Below are 23,787 nucleotides of genomic sequence, written 5' to 3'. Positions count from 1 at the left end.
TTAGGTTTTTCAGCAGGAGTCTAATTCTAAAGCTCTACACTAGATTTCTTCATCCAATGACTCCAAAAATGATGCCTCTTCAAGTATTGGCTCATACTTTTTGCTTAGTGGGACTGATAAAAAGATAATTTTTAAAGACCTTGTCTCTGACCTTAAAAGCAGAAAATAATAATATTGGAGTGAGTCATGTCATGTGTCATTTAGACCCCTACACATTATGCTCTTCTCCCTCCAACTCTGCAATAAAAGGGCACAAGAAGGGAGTGCTGGAGTGGGGGAAATGCAGGGGAGAACATGAGGGAAGGAGAACAATTCAGATCTATCCTTCAGCTACTGGGAAAATGGAACATTATCTGCTGACTTCAACAGCTGAGATCCCAATTTTCCTTTCTCCTTACAAAGGGATTTGCTTGCTGTGCAATATCCAGACCTAATTTCAAGCTAAGAAATGTCACCCTTGGTTAGCCATGTGGTATAGTCATTCCAAACCAGTATTCCTTCTCCAACAGCTGCATTTTGGGGGTAAACATGATAGCGTCTTACCCTCTAAAACTTCAGAAGAACATTTAAACATCCTCAATTGTCCTATTAAGGATCAATTTACTTGAATGAATTTAGTTGAAGCCCTTCATGAATCTCTCCTCATATACTGAACAAGGTAATTTCTTGGTTGTAAGAGATTTCCAGAAGTATTGTTTTGATTGAATTGAATTGAAAAATTGCCTTCACTTTTAGTTATAATAAAATTAATTCATGATGAAGATTGCTTTGATGATTGCAATTAGGAATTTAAAAGTCATAGCTTAGCAGAATAGGATATCATCCCCTGGTCCTGAAAGAACTGTACAAGGAACTGCAAAGAAGAAAGGAAGTTGGGGACTGTATTCTAGAAATATATCTGACAAAATCAAGAGAAAATTTGTCAGTGCAATAAATATTTAATAATAATCAGTGAATAATAGAATTTTAAAATTAGGAAGGGCCCTGGACTTCATTTTAGGAGGCAACCTAGAGTAATGGATAGTAGAGTGCTGAATATGGAATCAGGAAGACTTGACTTTTAATCTTGCCTCTGAAACTTACTATTCATCATGAGTAATAACAACACTTATCTCAAAAGGTTTTTGTGAGAATTAAGTAGGATAATATACCTAAAGTGTTATATATAAGAAGAATTTGAGGTCCAAAGAAGGGAAACAACTCATTTAAGGTCATGCAGTTAGTGAATGGCAAAGCTAAGAGTAGGGGAAGCCATGATCTTACTCTTCAGACAGTTGAAAGAGGTGTAGCCTGACTTAAAAAGGCAGAACAAAGAACAATAGGTAGAAGTTGTAGGGAGGCTGATTTTTGTTCAACATAAAGAAATACTTTTAAACAATCAGAGCAGGAAGTCAGCAATGACAAAGATTCATGAAGGACAAAAGGAGGGAGCTCTCCATTACTGAAAGTGCTGAAATGGAGGCTGGATGACAATCTATTCCAGCTAGTGGAAGACGATTTCCTACACACTCCAATGTGAAAGGCTGAACTCGATAGATTGAAAAGATCTGAACCAGCTCAGATTCTCTGTGATTCCAAATTCTGGCTCACCCAAGAAATAGTTGAGGGCTTGTTTTTATTTTTGTTTTCCCACTGTGCTGCTTCCAAACCCATACTTTGATGGAGAGAAGTATATAATTAATTTCACTGAAGATGTATTTATTCCTTGAAAGAGCCCCTCTCCATCTGCTTCCCTGGTCTAAGGGATGAGAAGCTAACATTTTTTGAGTAACTATGAGAACACCTAAACTTTTCTGTCTTAGTAAATGAAGTCTGCATTCTCCTTAACCTAGAATTCTAGCTCTGTAAACCTAGAATCCTTTGATATCTGATCCAGGGAATAGGACATTCCCTCCCCCAAGATTTTCACTCAAAAGATGTTTTACAAGACCATTTCCCCTCTAATTTTCTGTTTCCTCCAACAGCTCCACTACCCCCTCAAAAAACTTACCAAGAAGAGTGAAGGCCTGTCTGGTTTTCTCAAAGTCTTCTGCATCATCCACACCTTCAATAGCTGTGTCTCTTCCCTGAGAGACATAGAAAAAGTCCTCGGCACATGCTATCGTGGAGGGGGGGAGTAGGAGGAAGGGAAAAAGTATAAAAGTGTTGTCAAAAAATGTTATTCTCACAGGAAGTTCACATGTAATAATCCAAAAGATCTCTCCTCCCTCTATATCTTATTCCTAGAATTTTATTTCCAATACCAGAAGGCAAAAGAGTCACAAAGTACAGAAGACTTCTGATTCATGTACATCAATAGAATGGGGGGGGGAATGACTAAATAATACAAAGTAGCAAAAAAATCTTGTACCAGTAACAAAGTATTCCCTTAAGTAAATATGATACATGAAAATATGGATTAAAACACAAAATAAGACTGTGATTTTCTCTTTATAGAAGTCAGGAATGATGATATTTTATTCTTACTTTTACATTTGACAGTGTTCAGAAAGAAATGATTCTGGGATGAAATATTTTTCTATTATTCCTTTATGTTTAATATTTGTCAAATTTTTGCACAGGCATATAAAATGACTGATTTATGAAACTGTTTGGATGTAGATTCATTTTCCATAAGTTCAAAGGCACCCTCGGGGAAAACTTCAACAGCAGGAAGAATACTGGAAAAATAAATATACTTCCCCCTATTTCTAAATGGTCTTAATTTCTTCCACTAGGTTTTTACTTGGGTTCTTTTAATTCTATGTAAAAATTGTAGATTAAGCCATATTCAGTACAATGATATCTATTAAAATGTCCTCCTTATGAATTGGTGTTATGTTTGGATAGGTGTAGGTAAAGATTCATCTGTGATAATACATTGGTTCCAGTAAGGACAATTTATAGAAATCTCAAAAGAATGTTTGGGTCTATATCTGTAGTATGAAAAATATGTCTATGAAAGATAATGATTTAGATATATAATTCTGGCCTCCTGATTATGTATTCCTAAGCAACAGTAAGTTCTATAGGTAACCTGAAGTCATATCTTGTGTAGTTTCTACCGTTTTCCTGCATAATTTGAACTGATCAAGAAGATCAGGTTACTGAAGGATAGGCTTTCTGAAATTTCTGGTGGCAATGACCTGATGAATTGACATCATAAATCTCTTTTTCCATAAATGAGTCTTCATGACTTGGCAATGTTTCAGAATTTCTTTGAAGAAAGAGTTGACTGAACCACTGTAGATGGTGCCCAAAGAAGGCATCTTGTTTCAATTCTTTTATCTTAGCTGTTTCCTAGGCTCCATCTGGAGCCTAGGAGATAAATCACTTTCAGATACATGTGACAAAGCCAATGGCGTGTACTTGTTGTCAGCTAATTCTCTGTGGAGTGTTATCCATTTCAAAAGCATGTTGGTAAGTTTTTATATGATTACCATGTGCTCTGAAAATACTTAGAGTAGGGATTCTTAACAATTTTGGGCAATGGTCCACTTTGGCAGTCCAATGAGGCCCATGGAAACCTCAAAATAATAATTTGAAAAGCATAAAATAAAACAGGATTATAAAGGGAACAAATTATATTGGAATACAGAATCAAATATATTTTAAAGTACAAATCTGTAAACCCCAAATTAAAGACCTCCAATCTAGAGGCAGTTTTGTATAGCAGATAGAGGTCCTGGAAGTCAAGAAGAATGCTTTGTTGCTCATTTAAAAAATTTGTTATTATTCAATCATTTCACTTATATCTGACTCTTCATGATTCCATCTGGGGTTTTCTTGGCAAAGATATTGGAGTAATTTGCCATTTCCTTCTCTATCTCATTTTATACATAAGGAAACTGAGGCAAACAAGGTTAAGTGATTTGCCCAGGGTCACATGGCTAGTAATTTGTCTGAGGTTACATTTGAACTCATGAAGGTGCCTTTTCTTGACTCCAGGTCTGGCACTCTTTCCACTGTGCCACCTGTCTTATTTCTGTTTTAGTGGCAAATTTCCTAGTTATCAAGTTCTATCACACTTCTCATACCACATATTGCCTAAAGATTAGAGTATCTATCGCCAAATAATTTAGGTTAAAGCAACAATAAATATCGATCAAGATACCATGATCATCTATCCATTTTTTCTTATTGATGCATATAGAGGTACTATAATATCATTTACACTTCCATAAAACCCTTATCACAGAGAACTAAGGGTGATGAAAATCCCAGTAACAAAGTGTTAGGGCTAAAGATTGGGAGAAGATGCTGCTGTTCTAGCTCTGTGGGGGTACTGCAGTATGGGGAAAGGTAGCCAATGGGAGCAGAAAAAGGAAAGCCAACATGATATGGAGGAATAGTAAAAACCACCTTCACCTCAGTGTACCATTTTGCCCTAAATGGAACAGTAGAATCTAGAGTGATCTGAGCCACATTAAGATCTTGGTATGAGTATGACCTCCAAGTTTGAATTTCATGTGTGTGATGGAGGAGGGAAGTATGCCTTCCTTTCTACTGTGCTATCCCAGTTAGGTCCTCCTGACACAGCTTAACCCTACAGATGCACTTTCTACACAACTCTTGATGAAATCCAGTTAGAAGATTAATTCAGGGGACTTATAAAATAAGAACTTCCAAAAGGAATTTCACTGAGACACCTGAGCAAGGGAATAGACATTATTATTGTAGAAGTCAATAATAATGACTAACATATATTGTTTTAAGGTTTGCAAAGCACTGTACATATTTACTCCTTGAGTAATCAAAATAATTCTATGAGTTGGGTACTCTTATTATCTCCCTTTACAGACAAGGAAACTGAGGCACAGAAAAGTTAAGTGACTTGCCAAGAGTTCACTCTCTCCTTATTTTATAGATGAAACTCCAGACCAGAAATTAAATGACTTTCCCAGAGTTATTCTGCTGCTAAATGTCTGAGATAAGATTCAGCCCTTTCAGATTCCAAGTCCATTGGCTCTATCCACTATACCATACTGCTACTGATTGAGTTGTAACCCAGGTTTTTATTCTTCTGTGTGCTGGGTTCCAGTGTCACACCTAACATTTAACTCTATCCATCTCAAAATGGAGAAAGCAAAAGGAGATGGCAAAGGGCAAATCCATCCTCATTTTAATAGAAGAAAATAAGATGATCACACCCAAACAAATTTCAGTAATACATTCACATGCTTTCTTCTCCTCTCTCATGATAGTGAGTCTTATTAGTGTTATTTTTGTAACTTAGAGACTGGTAATACATTTTAGGAGGAGTAGAAAAGGATTCAATGAAGGGATAAGGATTCTCACCAGACCCATCAGCACTTACTAGGATGGCTACTTGTGGTTCCCAATTACAGAGAGGCATTAATACTACAGATTACCACATGCAGATGACTGCAACCACATAGCCAATCTACCTGTAATGTCTTAAGAAAGCTTTATTGTCAGGGCACTAGAGCACAGTAACGAATTCTCATTTAGCTCCAAGATGCTCTTGGATGGCAAATGAAAATGCAGGAGTATGAGTTACTGACAAAATTAAGTTGTTTTGAATTGCTTTACCCAGAAGCCCAAAAAGCTCTGTGTGACTCCAAGGCACGCATCATGGAAAAGTCATTTTTCCACATCAATACACCACATAAGTGGAAAAGAATTAAGAGGATTTGTTTCCTATTACTTTAAAGTTGTACTCAGGACAAAATGACCCAATTATACTCAAACTGGTATCACTGTTATTTGTTCATTTCACACAAAACTAGCCCTTTGAAATAATCTTTTTCTTCATCACAAAAGCTAAGCTTCTCACCTCCACCTGTTCCCTTGGATTGCAAAGAGCATGGCATGACAGAACTTTGTTTTTTCTAATTGCTTGTCTTCTGCTCAATTTACAATGGACTTACTGGGAAAAACTGAGTATCCAATAACATGGGGCCGTTATTTGTTAAACAAGTATCTATTTGATCATCCAGCCTCCAGAAGTAGAAACTTTGATGTTACTTTTAAGTCTTTCTTCTTCCTCATCTCTTATAACAAATCAGTCCACAATCTTGTTTATTACACCTCTGTAGCATTTCTTACATCATCTCCTTTTTTATGCCCATTGCCATTGTCCTGATATAGGCTCTCATTTGTAATCACCATTATTAATGAAATAGCTTCCTAACTGCTCTTTCTTTATCCACTCATTTACCTCCAATCTATTCTTTGTGCTAATATCAGAATAGTCCTTCTTAGGCATCAGTCTGGTCAGGTCTTTCCTTTGCCAACTGAGTAACACATAAACACCACTGTCAAGTCCTAAATGCTCTCCTCAACCGGATACTGTCCTGTTCCACCACTTTCTTCCACCAACTCCACATGTTTGTCCCCCCAGACTCATCTGTGATCTGGAGAAATAGTTTGGGCTCTCCTGTTTTGTTCATGCCAATTCTTGGAATTTTTCTCTCTCTCCCATCCAGTTTATAAAATGTCTAATTATTATTAGGAGACAATGATACCTTCTGCAAGAAACCTCCCCTGATGAGAATGTGTTGTTAATAACCTTCCTCCAAGGCTTCAAACAGCACTTTATTTTGCATTTTCTGATATGTTTATCATATAATGTTTTGCAAATCTTAAAGCACTATATAAATACTGTTATCATTATTCATTTATTCTTTTTGTTATTGTTATTGACAGAGAAAAAGAGCTTTGGAAATAGCAGTGCTTCCATCTCTTCTTGCCCATCATCTGGGTAGATAGCCCCCATGGAGATGTGGCCTAGCAATTGTCCCTGCAGGTGCTCCAGCTGTGGCCACTGAAGACACAGAAAAGAAAGCTCTTCCAACCATCATTTGAAACTGAAAATTTTATCAATGACCTTTTAAAAAAGAGGCAGCAGGGAGCTAGGTGGCTCAGTGGATTGAAAGCCAGGTCTAGAGAAGGAAGGTCCTCAGTTCAAATCTGGCCTCAGACACTGCCTAGCTGTGTGGCCCTGGCTAAGTCACTTAACTCCCATTGCCTAGCCCTTACCACTCTTCTGCCTTGAAACCAATACACGGTATTGATACTAAGATGGAAGGTATAATGAGGATAATTTGAGGAAAGGTGTATGGTAAAAGGGGATTTTGAAGGGAGGTTGTCAGGGACTTGCTAGGTAAGTAATATGGGTTGCAGGTAGGCTGGAATAGGGAGATTCAGGATATAATATGGGCTGAATTCAGGGAGTATAGCACTAAAGGTAACAAAGATTTTCGGGGAGAGGAATTAATCTAAACAGGCAAAGAACAGCAGGGTTTATAGAGTAGGACTTAGACTAAAGACAAACTGAGGGAAATAGACTGACCTGAAATTAACTACAGGCTTTAGTTAATTTCACAGGAAGTTACACCTTCCTTCAAGATGGATACTCGGGCTTCCCTTCAAGCCCAGAGTATATGTTGGTTCTTTCCCTCTTCTTCCCTCTCTTATTAATTAACTGACAAAGTAACTAACAGGTCTATTGAAACACAAAAGGGTTTATTGTCTTATAAGGTTGATTTGTCAGGAAAAGTGGATTGAGGAAGCCCTAACAGTTGTTTAAAGAAACCTCAGGTGGGGGAAGGGAGGCAGAGATGGAGTCTGAGAAAGGTCCTGCCTTAGCTCAGCTGTCAAGGTGCTCTTGATGTCTAAAGGGAATAAATGATGACTAACTAACTTTTCTAGATAAGATACTGCCAAATGATAGTTAAACCCCTCACAGATTTGAATTACTCTCTAATTTACTCTCCTTATTCACTCCACAGACATTTAAGGTAAGGGAAGGAGGTAGGAAATGAGGTAGGGTATGAAGATACAAAGGGTTTATCTAAACTAACAATTTCTTAAATAAGTATTCCAAAACTAGGCTAAATTTCAATTCTTCAGATAGGCAAAGGAAGCAGCTCAGCTGGTCTGGCTTTCTCTCCATGAGATTTCCAAACCAACTGTCCTCTCTCCCTCAAGATTCTAAACTCCTAACTGATTTCAGAACTCAGCCAAAGCTTGAAAAAAACTGTAATGACCCCTCTCTCTGTACTACAAAGGTGAGGGTTGAAAAAAGAAAGATGATGATTAAGTGGAAGAATATTTGTAAAGCACTTAGCACAGTGCATGAAACATAGTAGGTACTTGATAAATACTTGTTCCACAATAATAATGATCATCATCAGCATTTCTAAAATGCTTTAAAATTTGCCAAATATTTTACAAATATCAAGCTCATCTTATCCCCACATTGCATCTAGTAGGTAGTAGACCCATTCCATACATATTTGTACTTAGTAAATATTTGTTTAAAAAGTTAAATAGGCATGAATGAAGAGAATGCAAAACAATTAAGAAACAAATGCTAAATTGTGCTGCACATAATACTGAGTGCTATAGGAAGGCCCAGGAGAGGGAAGTTACCATAGCCTGGAGTTCAAGAAAGCTTCAGAGAGAAAGTGAGACTTGATCTGGATCTTATAGGATGGGAAGATTTGAGCAGATAGAAAAGAGAGAGGCCAGTGGACTAAAACACCTCTCTTCCTCATTCAGCTCTATCCAAGAACTCTCTTGTCCTAATCAGTCAATCAACAATCATTTATCAAATGCTCATAACGTTTCAAGCAAGGGCAGGTGGGTGATACAAATGGATAGAGCCCTGGGCCTAGAGTCAGGAAGACTGCTTCCAGAGTTCAAATCTAACCTCAGACATTTCCTAGCTCTGTGACCCTGAGCAAGTCACTTAACCCTGTTTGCCTCAGTTTCGTATCTGTAAAAGGAGCTGGAGAAAAAAAAATGGAAAACTACTCCAGTACCTCTGCCAAGCGAATTCCAAATGGAGTCATAAAGAGTCAGACACAACTGAAAATGACTGAACAACAACAAATATGTCAAGTATGCACTAGATGCTGGGGAAACAAATTCTTCAATGAGATAGTCCCAAATTTCAAGGAGCATTTTAGGATGAGGGGAGAATACATGTTCCTGGATAATAAATACATGAAATGTACAAGATATATATACAGTGGTACCTTGAATCACAAGCACCTTACATCACAAACAATTTGAGATATGAGCAGTCATGATCAGGATTTTTTGCTGTAAGTCATGAGCAGATATTTGAATTATGAGTTTCCACTGGTGGAAAGAGCCAGAGGTAGATGAGATAATCAGTATAAGAGTGAATAAGGAAATGTTGAAGATTTGGGGAAAAATTAAACAGTTTATTGAAAAAAGACACCCAGAAAAAGTTGCAACAGGTCATGAGTTGGAACTGTGTGACAACACTTGTTTCACACATTATCAAAATGTTCTGAAAGGGAGGAAGAAACAAACTTCCTTGGAAAGGTTTTTGTTGAAACAGCCTCCAAGTGAAATCAAGGAAAGTGTGACAAAATAGCCAAAATTCAATGAAGAAAATGATAATCAAGTAAAGTAAAAAAATAGCAATTAAGTTTAGCAATAAAGTTACATATCATAAGTAATGTGTAAGGTCAATTTTGCATTTAAATGTAGCATTGCATGTGTAGAGAGTAAGTAATGTTAAGCGATAGCACATGAAATGAAAACTTTCTCTGTCAGAATCTTTGCCTAACCTTGAAGGTAAATAACATTTCATAAGCAAGTTTATTTCTTTACATTCTTTCTTATTATCTATATATTTATTTGTTATTTATAAAGTACATTTTCACACTTAAGAGCATATAAAATAAAAAATTCACATGTTTTTTGGGGGGCCAGCATGGATTAATTGCACTTTCATTAATTTAAATGGGGAAGTTTGATTTGACACACAAGGAAATTGAGTTACAAACTTGGACATGGAACTAATTAAACTTTTGTGTCAAAGTACCACTGTATATATAAAATAACAAAATATATAATAACAAGATATATAGTAACACAAGATGTATATATAATAAGCTATATAACAAGATATATAATATGTATATATAATAAAATATATAATAATAAGAGGTATATTTTATTATATATATACATATGTATGTGTATATATATATATACATAGATAGATAGATAGATATACATAAAATGACTTTAAGCAGTGGAAGTAGCAACTAAGAGATGAAGAAAGACCTGTTGAAGATGGACTCGATCTAATCTTTGAAAGTAGTTAAGGTTTCCTATTGGACAGATGAGGAGGGAGACTATGGGGGGAAGTCTGGGCAAAAACATGAAGGCAATAAATGAATGTTATATAGTAGGAACAGCAGGTAGACTAGGATGACTTGAAGGCAGAGTATATGATGTTACATGGACTTATCCTGGAGAAACAATTTGGAATCAGATTATGAAGGTCAATGGAGAAGTTTATATTTTATCATAGAGGTAATAGGGAGCCTGAATAGGCAAGTGATATGGTCAGGTCTGCTTTAGGAATAGCAATTTGGAAGCTATGTGGAAGATGGAATTGAGAGAGGGAGAGACTGGATGGATGCTTGACAAATAAAATCCCATCCACCTATACTGAATTATGATTTGAAGTCAACATTACAAAAGCATAAACTTAATTTTTTTAAAAAGGTAGTTCTTAAATCTTTTAGGGACAGCTAGGTGGCAAGTGGATAGAATGGCAGGCCTGGAGTCAAGAAGACTTATTTCCCCAAGTTCAAATCTGGCCTCAGACACTTCCTAGCTGTGTGACCCTGGGGAAGATAACTTAACTCTGTTTGTTACAGTTTCCTCCTCTGTGGAATGAGATGGAGAAGGAAATGGCAAATCACTCCAGTATCTTTGCCAAGAAAACCGCACATGGGGTCGTGAAGAATTGGACATAACTGAAAAAACTGAAAAAGACTTTTGGTCCTTCACACCTGAATAGTGTGTTTTCAGTGATCACTAGTAAGTAGCTGGGCAGTAGTACTTGATAAAACTCACCTGAGAAGGGGAAAATCCTGGAAAAACAAATCTTAGTCTTAGGTTTGGGGAATTGTATTTGTCATTCTGGCTCTTAATCTGTCTGTGGAAGTAAAACCTGAAAGCTTCCCTAAACTGCTCCCCAAATGCTGACACCTCTGAAGTGTTGGTTTTTCATTTTTTGTCAATCAAACACCCCCAATGATTCATCCTGCTGGCCAGGCAAAGAGACACTTTTTGCTGTTGATTCTATTCCCCTCTGTTTGTCAGAGCATGAGTATCCAAAATAGCTACAAGATGCTCAGCATAGATCAGATGCCATTGTTGTTCCAACTAAAGCTCATCCTTCTATGGATTCATTGCTCTAAGCTTGCCTTTTATCTTCAGTGACACTATTTGTGTTTTATGGATATGTTTATTGAGATTCACCGAGCACCTAGGAAAAGCCACAACTCACTTATTTTCTCTTTTCCTCCTCTCTCTTTCTTTCTTTCCTCCCCTTCCCTTCTTTTTATTTCTTCTCTGTCTTTCTGTCCTCTTCACCTACATATGTCTGAGAGAGACAGGGAGAGAGGAGAGGAGAGGAGAGGAGAGGAGAGGGACTGTGTGTATGAAAAGCCCGCTGGAGGGGGCAGCTAAGTGGCTCTGTAGATAAAGACCCAGGTATAGAGATGGAAGATCCTGGGTTCAAATATGGCCTCAGACACTTTCTATCTGTGTGACCCTGGGCAAGTCACTTAACCCCCATTGCCTAGTCCTTACCACTCATCTGCCTTGGAACCTATACTTACTAGTTATTCTAAGACAGAAGGTAATGATTTTTAAAAAATATATCTTAAACAAAAGTCCATTGGCTATGTTCACTGGAAGGCTGCCATCAAAACAATTTCCAAAGCTTAATTGGTGAGGAAATATTCCTCCAAGTGCCCAGAATGGGATGTCTTCTACACTCACCATTTGAATTCAATGTAGCACCTTCATCTCACTTATGTGATTCTCAATGGCTCTTTTCTACCATCAACATTGAAATAGGCAAGTGGGTCAGACTGGAGCCAGTCAGGGAATAAACACAAAAGGAGTCACACCCACACCCCACAGGGAAAGGACTGAATAGATACACTGAATAAACCACACAGAGGATCTGGGGAATGGGTAGTGACAGTGAAACACACCAAGCTGGGTAACTGACAGTTGGCAGTTTAACTGCCCACCAAACCTAACCAGAGATAACAAATAACTTAATGTGGGTTCTATTGGTCTAGAGCAGCAATAACAAGAAGTGCATAAAACAAGGTTTTAATGCTTTTAAGGCAAGGCAAGAGGGAAAGGTCATTTCTAACTATCAGGGAAGCACCAACTGCCAATGGAATGTTAAGGATTTTGCTGGCTTCCTGGCTATACTAAGTACAGACAGGCAGGCAACCCTGGCTGAGGCTTGAGAGGGCTGGGAGATTGGGATTCTCACAACACTGGTCCAAGCTGATCCTTTGATGAATTCAGGACACGGGAACCAAATCCTTGCTCAGCCAATAATCAAGTAATCACTAGGGAGGAAAGGCTATCTGCTAGTTGTCCACCAACTACAGATTTGAAACCTTCACTCAACCTAGGAGAGATATCTTACTAGATTGTCTCTCCTATCTCCTTCACAGTCCCCCAAATTCAGAGCTTGTTCAACTGGGCTGGATAACAGCTCCACACTTCTTCCAGTACAGCGAAGTTCACTCTCTCCACTCAAACCTCCCTGCATTCCATATTAGAATGTCCATGGTCCAGCCAAGGGTTTTGCTTTGCACTGCCTGCTTCCTATCTTAACTTCATTATTGCTAATCTATGATCTACCCATAACAATATGCAAGCTCTTTGCAGGCAATAATGGACCTATTTTTGATTGTACTTTCCCAGGGCCAAACGTAGCACCTTGCACAGAGCAATCCATTAAAAGTGCTCACTCAGTAACAGATAGGGAGGAAAGTTACTGTTATGCTCAGTTTAGAAATGAGGCAAGTGAAGCTCTCATAGTCTAAATGAGTTGCCCAAGGTCACAGAGTTCAATAATGGCAGAGGCCCATCTAACAACTTTAGAGGCCATCTAGCCCAATCTCCTGTTTTTATATATTATTTTTTATCAATTACGAAGCATTTAATTTCTCTTTTCCCACTTCCCTACCTCCAAGAAAGAAAAGAAAAAAAGCTGATAATGGCATGAATAGCCAAGCAAAACAAATTCTTACACTGGTCATGGTCAAAAAGATATACCTCAGTCTACTTCTCTAGTCTGTCATCTCCCAGTAAGGAGGTGGGTTAGGTTAGAATTCTTCTGATCCCTTTATTTTACAGAAAAGAAAATTAAGATCTAGGGGTCCAAGGTCATAGAATAAGCATCACAGGAACATTTGAAACCAAGTCCTCAAGAATCAGTGCTCTTTCCACTATACGTCTTTGTATGGGTTAGAAATATATATTTTTGAATCCTTACCTTCCATCTTAGAATCAATACTATGTATTAATTTCAAGATAGAAGAGAGGTAAAAGCTAGACAATGACTTGCCCAGGGCCACACAGCTAGAAACTTTCTAAGGCCACATTTGAACCCAGGATCTCCCATCTCCAGGCCTGGCTCTCAATCCACTGAGCCACCTAGCTGCTCCCTAGGCTAGACATCTTGACTACTACATAGGCGATAGTAGTCTGAGACATAAAAAGTACTATCAATGTACTGCCTGTCATAGCAGTCACTTGGAGTTCCCAATATGTATGAAGGCTACTTACTGAGAGCAAGCTCCTTAAACTCTGGAAGGCTGGCTGCTGCACAGAGCTGATAGAAGATGTGGTAATTCCTTTCTTCATCTGCCTGAAAAAGAAAAAAAATAAAGTTAAGCTGTTTTAGGGGAAACCACAATCAAGGTTCTTTCTTTACCTATGGTATCAAATATTGTATCAAATGGTGAACACAGTCTCCTTCACTTCATACTCAGCCATTCTCCACTTTCAGCCCCAGATTGTCCATTTTACATTAGGGAGCTATCTTCCATTCATGACTCCCTTTTAAAAAACTCTTACCTTCTATCTAACTGTTCACACAGTTAGGAAATGTCTAAAGCTAAATTTGAACCCAAAACTTCCTACCTCTAGGTCTGGCTTTCAATCCACTGAGCCACCTCACTGCTCTCCATCTCTGATCTCTTGAAATGACTATGCATAAAATGAATGTGATTCTCAGCTCTAAAGAGTTCATGACTGCTGTTTAATAAAAGGTCATGTTAATCAACATGATAAATTCTTACAAACTGCCTTGGGCAAGATACTGGGTATGAAATGGTATGAGGTATAGGCTTTTAATCTCTCTTGGCTGGGAAGATAAAAGAAAAACACGAGAAGTGATTATGTTAAGAGCCAAAGGAGAAGCTTTAAGAAATTTATAGGGGTTCAAAGCAGGCAAAATGTCATTTGCAGCTTGGGTAATCATAGAAAACTCTATGATATAAAGGTGACTTTAAAGGATAGATAGGATTTAGAGAGGTGGAATAGGGAGCTAAGGGTCTTCCAGGGAGGAATGAATGAATAGCAGCCCAGATGCCATAAGAAATCATAGATGTTGAGGCAATAAGGGACCAAAGTGACTACAGTAAAGGTAAGATTGTGTAATTACTTCAACTTCTTTATCTCTGACTCTGCTGTCATCACCATCTACTCTGGCTTACAAATCTACAACTCAATTCACACTGCTCTCCCATGTTACCAAAAATCCTTTAACTGCTCAAGCTAAAGTTGTTTGGTTTTTCTCACCCTGGTCTCATCATTCTTAACTTTTCTGCAACTTTTGACACCTTTGACTGACTCTTCTTATATATTCTCCTCCACTGGCTTGTCTGATACTGCTCTTTTTCTCTTGTGTGTCAGACTGCTGCTTCTCCTTTGCTCCATCCTTAACCATCCATGGTTAAGCAATGTCCTGGACTGCCTTTCTTTTCCCCACTTTCTTGTCTGCTTGCATTGCTTGCTCTAATCTCTTTCCTAAATTTCAAAATGGATTATTAATAGCCTGCTGAACATCTCTCTGGAAGCTGGTATCTCAAACTCTTTCATAACCCACCCTTCAACCAAACCTCCCTATTTCTGCTGAGGACTCAAGCATCTTTCCTAGTGATTCTGATTTTTAACTTCGGAATTATCTTCTCTTCCTTCTCTCTCTCACATTAGATTGTGAATTCCTTGAGGGAAGAAACTTCTTTATTTCCAGTGTTTAGCACAATCACTAGCATAATTTTGAGGCTTAATAAATGATAATTGACTCACTGAACTTCCATCTCCATATATCCAATTTCTTCCAAATCTTTATTCACAACATTTTCAAATGTTCTCTTTTTTCTCTATCACTCTAATCTAGGCTTTCATCATGTCCTTCCTAGACTATTACAATAGACTCCTAATTGTTCTCCCTGCTTTTAATCACTTTCCTCACTTCACTCTGCATACAGCTACTAAAAAGTCTTTCTAACTTACAGGTCCCATCTTTACTCAAATTCTTTCAGTAGTTCTTTATTACTCATAGAATAAAAAGACACACTCTTCAGTCTGTTCTTGAGGCCCTCACTGGCTCCAATTTATTTTTCAAGGTCTTATTTCATATGATTTTCCTTAAACCCAGATTTCAGATAAATGGAACACTAACACTATTCCTTCAAACTCAACATGCATCTTTGTTCATTCCCACAAGCCATGAATGCCCTGTGTCCAGAATACAATCCCTTCTCACCTCTGCCTCTTGAAATCTTTGTCTTTCTTGGCTAGTCTCAGGTGCTGCCTTCTAGGTGAAATGTTCCCTGGTACTTCCATTTATCAAAGCAGTATATCCCTAATTTGTCTTGTATTTCTTTATCTGTGACCATATTATATCCATTCCATTACAGAGTAAGATTCTTGAGGGAAAGGATTGTTTTTTGTCCTTGCATCTTCAGAGCTTTGCCCATAGTAAATGCTTTAATAAATGTTGTTGAATCAAGTGCTCATTCTATACCCAACCCTGAAGTAAATCATTTCCTTTGCAACACTGGTAGGCAAAGGGAGCGGTGTTAAAAACCAGAGACAGACCTTGAACTAAAGAAATGCTTCTTTGAAAATTTATCAGATGCTAGGTATCAATATGGAGCAAGGTATTATGGAAAGTCAAAAGGTGACTAAGTTGATAACTTCTTTAAAGAAGGCAAGAAAAATTTTTGGAATATCAAAAACTGGGGAAAAAACCAAACACAGGAAGCTGAAAAGGATGTAGAATTGGAATTAGCCATTACATTATCATTTTAAAGTGCCTGGCCATGAATGTAGTTGGTTTAAAGGTGGGAATCAAAGGTAAAAAGGTCAATTACTTGGGTTTAAGAAGGCTTGAGTTTCAATCCTGCCTCAACCACTTACTAGCTATGTGACACTGACAAAGTCATTTAACTTTTCAGTCTTTTTCTTTGTTTGTAAAATAGAGATGATAATAATAATACGTACCTTACAGGGTGGTAGTTAGAATAAAGTGAAATACATATGTGTGTGTGATAAATGAATGTACATATAAATATATATGTATATATATGTGTGTTGATGTGTAATTTATATATAATATAGATATATTGGACACACATAACATGCAAACATATATATGTATTATATTCTACCTATAATAATACACATAAGCAAATTTTATATGCATTGAGACAAAATTACAAATCCTATATGATTTTAAGAGAATAATAAGCAATTAAAATTTTTTTATTTTCTACCCATAGATAAAAATTACTAATTACTATGCTAATTACTAAATTATTATACCTTTTTGATTACACCTCTCTGAAGAGCTGTTTTCCTGTCTGGATGTGCTATATACCACTTCTCAGCCATGTTATATGTGTATTTCTCATACTTTGGTGGGATCTTCTGACTCGTCCCCCCAGTGAAGTTCAACTGTATAGCTAGACCTCACCTCATCCCCCATGGCCATCTTTGACCTTACTGAAGCCCTTAATTTTTTTTCCTCTTTCTTATTTACCTTTTTATATTTCTCTTGAATTTTGTATTTGGACATCACATTTTCTGTTTAAGTCTGGTCTTTTCTTCAGGAATGCTTGGAAATCTTCTATTTTGTTAAATGACCATTCTTTTCCATGAAAGAATATAGTTAGTTTTGATGAGTAGGTGATTCTTGGTTGTAAACTTTGCTTGGTTGTAATATCATATTCCAAACCTTCTTGTCCTTCAATGTGAAAGCTGCCAGATCCTGTGTAATACTGACTGGGTCAGGGGGGGGGGGGGAGGGAGGGTCAATGATATTTGAATTATTTCTTTCTGGCTGATTGTAGTATTTTCTCCTTGGTCTGGGAACTTGAACTTGATTATAACATTCCTGGGAATTGTCTTTGGGGAATTTATTGTAGAAGGTGATCTGTGGGTTCTTTCATTTTCTATTTTATCCTCCTGTTCAAGAATATCAGGGCAGCTTTCTTGGATAATTTCTTCTAATATGATGTCTAGACTTTTTTTTTGGTCATGACTTTCAGGAAGTCCAATAATTCTTAAATTATCTCTCTTGTATCTGTTTTCTAGGTCAGTTGTTTTTTTTTCCAGTGAGATATTTCATATTTTCTTCTATTTTTCCATTCTTTTGAATTTGTTTTATCATTTCTTGATTTCTTATGACATCATTAGCTTCTATTTGCTTCTAATTTTTAAAGACTGAATTTCTTCCATTACCTTTTGATCCTCCTTTTCCATTTAGTCCTTTCTTTTTTTTTATGGAACTCTTTTCTTCATTTGATCTTTTTTGGCCTCTTTTTCCCAGTAGGTCCATTTTGTTTTGTTTTTTTAAACTCTTTTCTTTATTGAATTTTTATGTCTTTTCCCCAACTTGATCAATTTTTCTTTTTAAGCTGTTTTTTTCATTACTTTTATTTCTTTTTCCCCATTTATCTACAACCTGTCTTATTTGATTTTTTAATTCCTTTTTGAGTTTTCCTAGTGCTTGAGATCAATTTCTATTTTTCTTTGAAGCATTGCATGTGGTTGCTTGGATCTTACCATCTCCTGTTGACTCTGTTTTGCTCTTTGTCTTCACAGAAATTTTCTAAAATTAGGTGTTTCTTTTTGCTATTTGCTCATTTTCCTAGACTTTTTTGCCTGCAGACTGGGAATTCTGAAAGCTGCTGGTTCTGTCTTCTCTGTTGCTGGCTTGCAGGGCTCTGCACTGTGAGTTATTTTGCTCTGGGGCTAGTTCTTCACCTCAGCTCAGGCTTGAAAGGGCCAAGTGCTATAGACTTCTGAGACTCACTGCAAGGTTGTGCCAGGGCCTGAGACTTCAAGGGGTGGGTATGGGGTGGTCTGTTGTTACTGTATCCATGATCTTGGGAGACCAAAGAAGTCTCAGAACCTGGCACAGCAGATGAAGAGAGAGGTCAGCAAGCACACAAGTATGTAGTTTTGCTTCTCTTTCCACTTTATTTGGTGAAAATTGACTTTCTCTGCCTACCTTTCAAGTTGTGTTTAGCAGGAAAGCCCCCTCACTCCTTTCTTTTCAAGTTTGGTTTGGAAGGATTGTCAGAGTGGTTGTAGCTTTTGCTGCTACTAAGCTGTTATCTTGGCTCTTCCTCCTCCCTCTCCCTATTGCTATCATTGAAAAAGTACCTTGGGAAAGGTATCCTACTTCTCACTCATTTCCTACCTCTAAGTTCTACCCTTGACAGGATCATATATCTATAGCCAGAAGGAACCAGTCCAATACTCTAATTTAATAAAAGGGCAAATTGAGAACAAGAGAGGTTAAGTAATGATGGGAATAATAATAGCTAACATTTATATAGCACTTACTATGTCTCAGGCACTATGCAGAGCACTTTACAAAGAATGACTATCTTATTTGAACCTTATAACACCCCTGTGAGTTAGTTGTTATTATTATCCCCATTTTTCAGATAAGAAGTATGATTTGAACCCAGGCTTCTGATTTTAGATCCAGTGCTCTTTTCATTGTATCATGTCTTTGTTTACCTAACAACTCTGTTGTCTGCAAATTTCAGGGGTGTTTTGGATCAGGCCAGAATATAGGGGAATTGTTATGTTCTTTATATCTTATTAGGAAAAATGCAGTGTGGTCAAGTATGTAATAAAAATTATCTCACACATGAAAAGGGGTTGAGAAATCATTTAGTCCAAACTCATTGTTTTGCAGTTAGGAAACTGAAATCTAGAGAACTGAAGCAATTTGCTGGAGAAAATTGTCTGAGCTGGGATATGAACCCAGACCTTGTGACTCAATATTTAGCACTACAAGTTCAGAGTTCCTCTATTGTGCCACAATAGAAAGGCAGGGAAATGGGAGCCAGAGTACAGCACATAATAATCACTGTAAAAACGTACATTAAGTGAACAATGATGACCAATGTGCCATGAACGCTGCTAAGAAATGAAACCCAAATATGAGTGAAAATAAAAGTTGCCAACTTCAAGCCTGAGGTGAGCTAGGCAAAAGTCCAAAGAGGAACAAGGTCTTTCATGTTCTCCATCTGGTTGTTTGAGCCCTGCCATGTTCATTGCCCAGAAAAGCTAGAAGTTTATGGGCCAAGTCAGGGGATTCGGAAACAGTCCAGACTGAAGCTCCAGCTGGATTTCTGCTGCCAGAAGCAGATTCCCATTCCACTGGCACACATTATGTGCCAGACTGACAGAGGTGCCAGAAACCTCCATCCCCCAAACACTGGATACCTGATTGCTGAAAGCTCTACATTGGAGAAAGAAAGGAAGGAAGGAAGGAAGGAAGGAAGGAAGGAAGGAAGGAAGGAAGGAAGGAAGGAAGGAAGGAAGGAAGGAAGGAAGGAAGGAAGGAAGTCTTACAAACAAATCCAGCATCCCAAATCCAAGGCATTCCGTGGGTAAAGGATAAAACATTAGTTCTGGGGATAGAAAGGCCTAAGAGGGAATTCTTGATGGAAAAAAATGACTAGAAAAAAGTTTTAGTTTACTTTTCTAACTTGACAAAACTTTTTTTCCAGGGAAGAATGAGAATAAAAAGCAAGAATTTAGGAGAAAAGAGTATTAGATTCATATGTTTCTTGGAGTCTCACTTACAATGAGAAGAAAACTAGTTCTAGAAACAGAGGATCTCCCAACTTTGATAATTACTATATACATGGCCTTAGAAAATTTGCATCTCCTCACTGGACCTCTATTTTTTTATCTGTCAAAGATGGGAATTGGATGAGATGGCCTCTGGGTCTCTTCCTACTCCATACCAATGGTGATCCTTGTCCTGGCATCTAACTCACAATATATCCCAAAGCTCTGTCCTAGGTTCTCTTCTCTCAATTATCTCATTAAATCTTTTGGGACTGGTCATAATCTCTATTTAGATGACTCCTACATCTATCCAATCAGTCCAAGCCTTTCTCCTGAGCTTCAGGTCCTCTTCAGAAGGGGACTTTTCTCATTGGATATCCCATTGATATCTCAAACTCAAAAGATCAAAAAAGAACTCACTTTTTTCTCCTCTTGAACTCTCTACACACTTTCCTCTCTTCCTAACATATCTATTTCTTTTTAGGTCATCAACATCCTTCCAGTCACCCAGGTTTATGACCTCAGGCTTGACTCTCATTCTCCATCTTCCCTGATATCTAGTCCATTTATAAATTGTGTGCTTATTATTTCCAGTGGAGGGATTCTTAATATATATATATATATATATATGTGTGTGTGTGTGTGTGTGTGTGTGTGTGTGTGTGTGTGATATTTTCCTCTTTGGTAGTCTGGTAAAGCCCAGAGACTCCTCAAAATAATGTGGTTAAGTGTGGAAGATACATGATAATAAACAAAACCCATTATACTGAAATACATTTTCAAATAAAAAATAAGTCCATAGACTCTAAATTAAGAATATATTTCTATGGAATTAGGAAAATACTCTCAACAGTAACAGAAATATTATAACAATAATCACCTGTGAAAGACTTAGCTATTTTGATCAGTAGAATGATCCATGGCAATTCCAAAGGCATCATGATCAAAACTGCTATTCACTACCAGAGAGAAAAGTGATGGACTCTAAGTATAGACTGAAGCATATTGTTTTAATTTATTTGTTTTTTCTTGCTTCTCTTTGGCAATATGGATAATGTTGAAGTGTTTTGAATAACTTCATAAGTATAATGGATATCATATTTCTTACCTCTATTTATGAATGGAGGAAGGAGTGGAGGGAGGAAGAAAATTGAAAACTAAAAGTAAAAATTTTAAATAATAAAAAAGAGAATCTCTGATATCTATTCTCTTCTCTACTGGCATAGCTATTACCCCATTTTAGCCTCTCAAGACCTACTGTCTGGATTACCACAGTATCACCCACTTGAACTCCCTTCTCCAATTCATAGACCAAATAGCTACCAAAGTGATATTTGTAAAGCATAGTCATTTGCCTGCTCACAAATCTCCAGTGGATTCCTATAATCTCTAAGATCAAAGATAAGTAATTTCTGTATGCCTTTTAAGTCCTTCATAATTTGGCTCCAGAACACCCATTCAGGTACAGTACACATAACTCTTCTTATTTCATGTTACTCTGCAGGAAAACTGGTCTAACTTCCTAAGATGTATTCATAGTATTCTATCTCTATTTCCATGTGTTTCTACAGGCTGCCCTGCATTCTAGGAATTAATTTCCTCTTCAACCTCCTCATTTTTAGAGGCTCTAGTTTTCTTTAGTACACAGTTCCTATAGAAGAGGAATTTTCTTTTTCTAAACCTTTTACCTTTTGTCTTAGAATCAATACTGTGGATCAATGCCAAGGTTGAAGAGATGTAAGAACTAAGCAATTGGGATTAAGTGAGTTGCCCAGGATCACACATCTAGGAAATATCTGAGGCCAGATTTTAATCCAGGACCTCTCATCTCCAGGTCTTGGCTTTCTATCCACTGAACCACCTAGACTTCTTAGGAAAAACCTTTTCTGATCACCTCAGCTGCTAGTAAACTTTTCTCTCTAGTCTAAGAAATTATTCTGCATGTGTAAGTGCATGTATAATATCAGTCTGCCTTAGGTATGACATTGTAAATAATATTATTCACATTTTATAAATGAAGAATCCGAGACACTGATGAATGTTGGAGTGAATAAATCTGCTTCTACCTTAAATCAAGTGAGCTTATGGCATTTCCTATTTCTCTTTAGTTCTCTGAATGATGAGTCTCCTCTCTCACTCCTGGATTTGATTCATTCCCTGACCTTGGACAAGTCTCTTTACTTCCTTCAAGAAACCTTGCTTGAATAAATGTACTCCACTCTATGTGCCCTAAATATCATAGTTTATTTTCTCTTTCTCTCTCTGTCTCTCTTTCCATATATAATATATGTGTGTATATATGTGTGTGTTGGGAGAAATGCAGACGCTCATAATAGCTTTTATATAACTATATTTCTCCCCACATATTGCAAACTCCTTTAAGTTGGGATTGTTTCATTTTTCTGTTATATCCCAACATCTAGCACAAGCCAGGCATATAGCAGTCTCTTAGTAAATATCTCCTGATTGACTAACCATATGCAAAGGATCTCACTGAAAAAGCCCTAAGTGGCCATACTCACCTGAAAGACAACTCTGGACTTTTCCAACAGGTAGGTCCTCATGTTGGCCCCAATGATGTGGTACCTCTTATCAAATCCAATCTGGATGTACTTTCCGAAGCGACTACTGTTGTCATTTCGAGTGGTTTTAGCATTTCCAATGGCCTGTTTGAAAAGAAGATAAAACATTTTAAAAAAGAGAAACAGATAATTCTTATCTGTCTTTGGAGTTGGATGCCATATTAGAAACATCTAATAATATAAATAACATCTTACATTTAGATTGCTCTTTTCACTATACCAACTCCTTCACAAGCCTATCTATGGTTGAAGGTTATAAGGATATTAGAAAATAAGTATTGTTATATTAGTTTAGAGATAAGAAGTAGAGAAGTAGGCTTGAGGAAGAATTGGAGTTTCAAATAGAGCTGAGAGTTAATTTCAACTGGTGGCAGTTATAACCATTATTTCTATGACAGTTACACTGACTGGGTGTGGCATTCTAGGAGGGGCTTCTGGCAGTCGACAGAGCCATATGCAGCTGCTTTCTCTCTTAGGGCTGGAGAAGGTGACATCTTTGCCTCTCTCTATCTCTGTCTGAGTGAAAGACTTGAAGGAGTGGAAGTGTTTTCTTTTCTAACTTGGGAAACACTATTCATTTATCTGTTATTGTCTATAGATCAGTTAAACTGTGAAAAGACCAAACAAAACCTGGACTTTGGTTTGAACTCTGAGTCTGTTAAGGCTCAGAGGTCTAACTTGATTCTTGTGGAGACTCAACCAGCTAGCCTTGGTTATCTTTGTAACTTAAAGGCAGAGTTAAGAGTTAGAGTGTTTAGGTTTATTTAAAATAGTATAAATTTGGTTAGTTAGATCAGGGAGGATTAGTGTAGCCTGTTAACCACAGGAGAAGTGGTTCCTTACAGGACCTGAGAGTTTATTTGGGTTGAGTTTGAATCCCTTAGAATTAGAAATCCTTTTTCCTTTATATATATTTAAATAAAAAGTTTATTTTCTACAACAAGAGCCTCTTTAGCATTCCTTGCATCTGGTCCTGAAGGGAAGTTCATCTTTGAGCTTCACTTCATTTATCACTGAAGATACTTTGATAATATCTATCAAAAGTATCTAGAAACAATTTTGAACCTTTATTTTCTAGTACTTTGTCCTTTATTTGGGTGCTCAGCTATTATTATTTTTACAAGGTAGACAATAGAAGCATTATTATGCCAATTCACTCAATTCATTTACCATTTATTCAATAGAGACTTGTTAGGTATCTACTGTAGGCAGAACACACCCTCTAAGTATTGGGGAAGACAGATGCAAAATCAAAGTAACAAGCATTTTATTAAGCACCAAG

The 23,787-nt window shown here is 37.3% G+C and overlaps 1 protein-coding gene across 1 annotated transcript in view; it reads right to left on the bottom strand.

Annotated features, from left to right (window-relative positions):
* MYO5B (myosin VB) overlaps window positions 1–23,787 on the bottom strand; it is a 582,592-nt gene that overhangs the window by 256,082 nt on the left and 302,723 nt on the right. The window contains exons 6-8 of the mRNA XM_044681604.1: window positions 22,446–22,589; window positions 13,603–13,684; window positions 1,991–2,098 (exon numbers count right to left, since the gene is read on the bottom strand). Of these exons, the coding sequence (XP_044537539.1) occupies window positions 1,991–2,098; window positions 13,603–13,684; window positions 22,446–22,589 (334 nt within the window). The remainder of the gene's footprint in view (window positions 1–1,990; window positions 2,099–13,602; window positions 13,685–22,445; window positions 22,590–23,787) is intronic.

Source organism: Gracilinanus agilis, chromosome 1 (assembly GCF_016433145.1).
Source record: "Gracilinanus agilis isolate LMUSP501 chromosome 1, AgileGrace, whole genome shotgun sequence".
Classification (NCBI taxonomy): domain Eukaryota; kingdom Metazoa; phylum Chordata; class Mammalia; order Didelphimorphia; family Didelphidae; genus Gracilinanus; species Gracilinanus agilis.
Note: the sequence above shows the minus strand (reverse complement) of the source record. Positions and strands in the feature narration are given on the sequence as shown.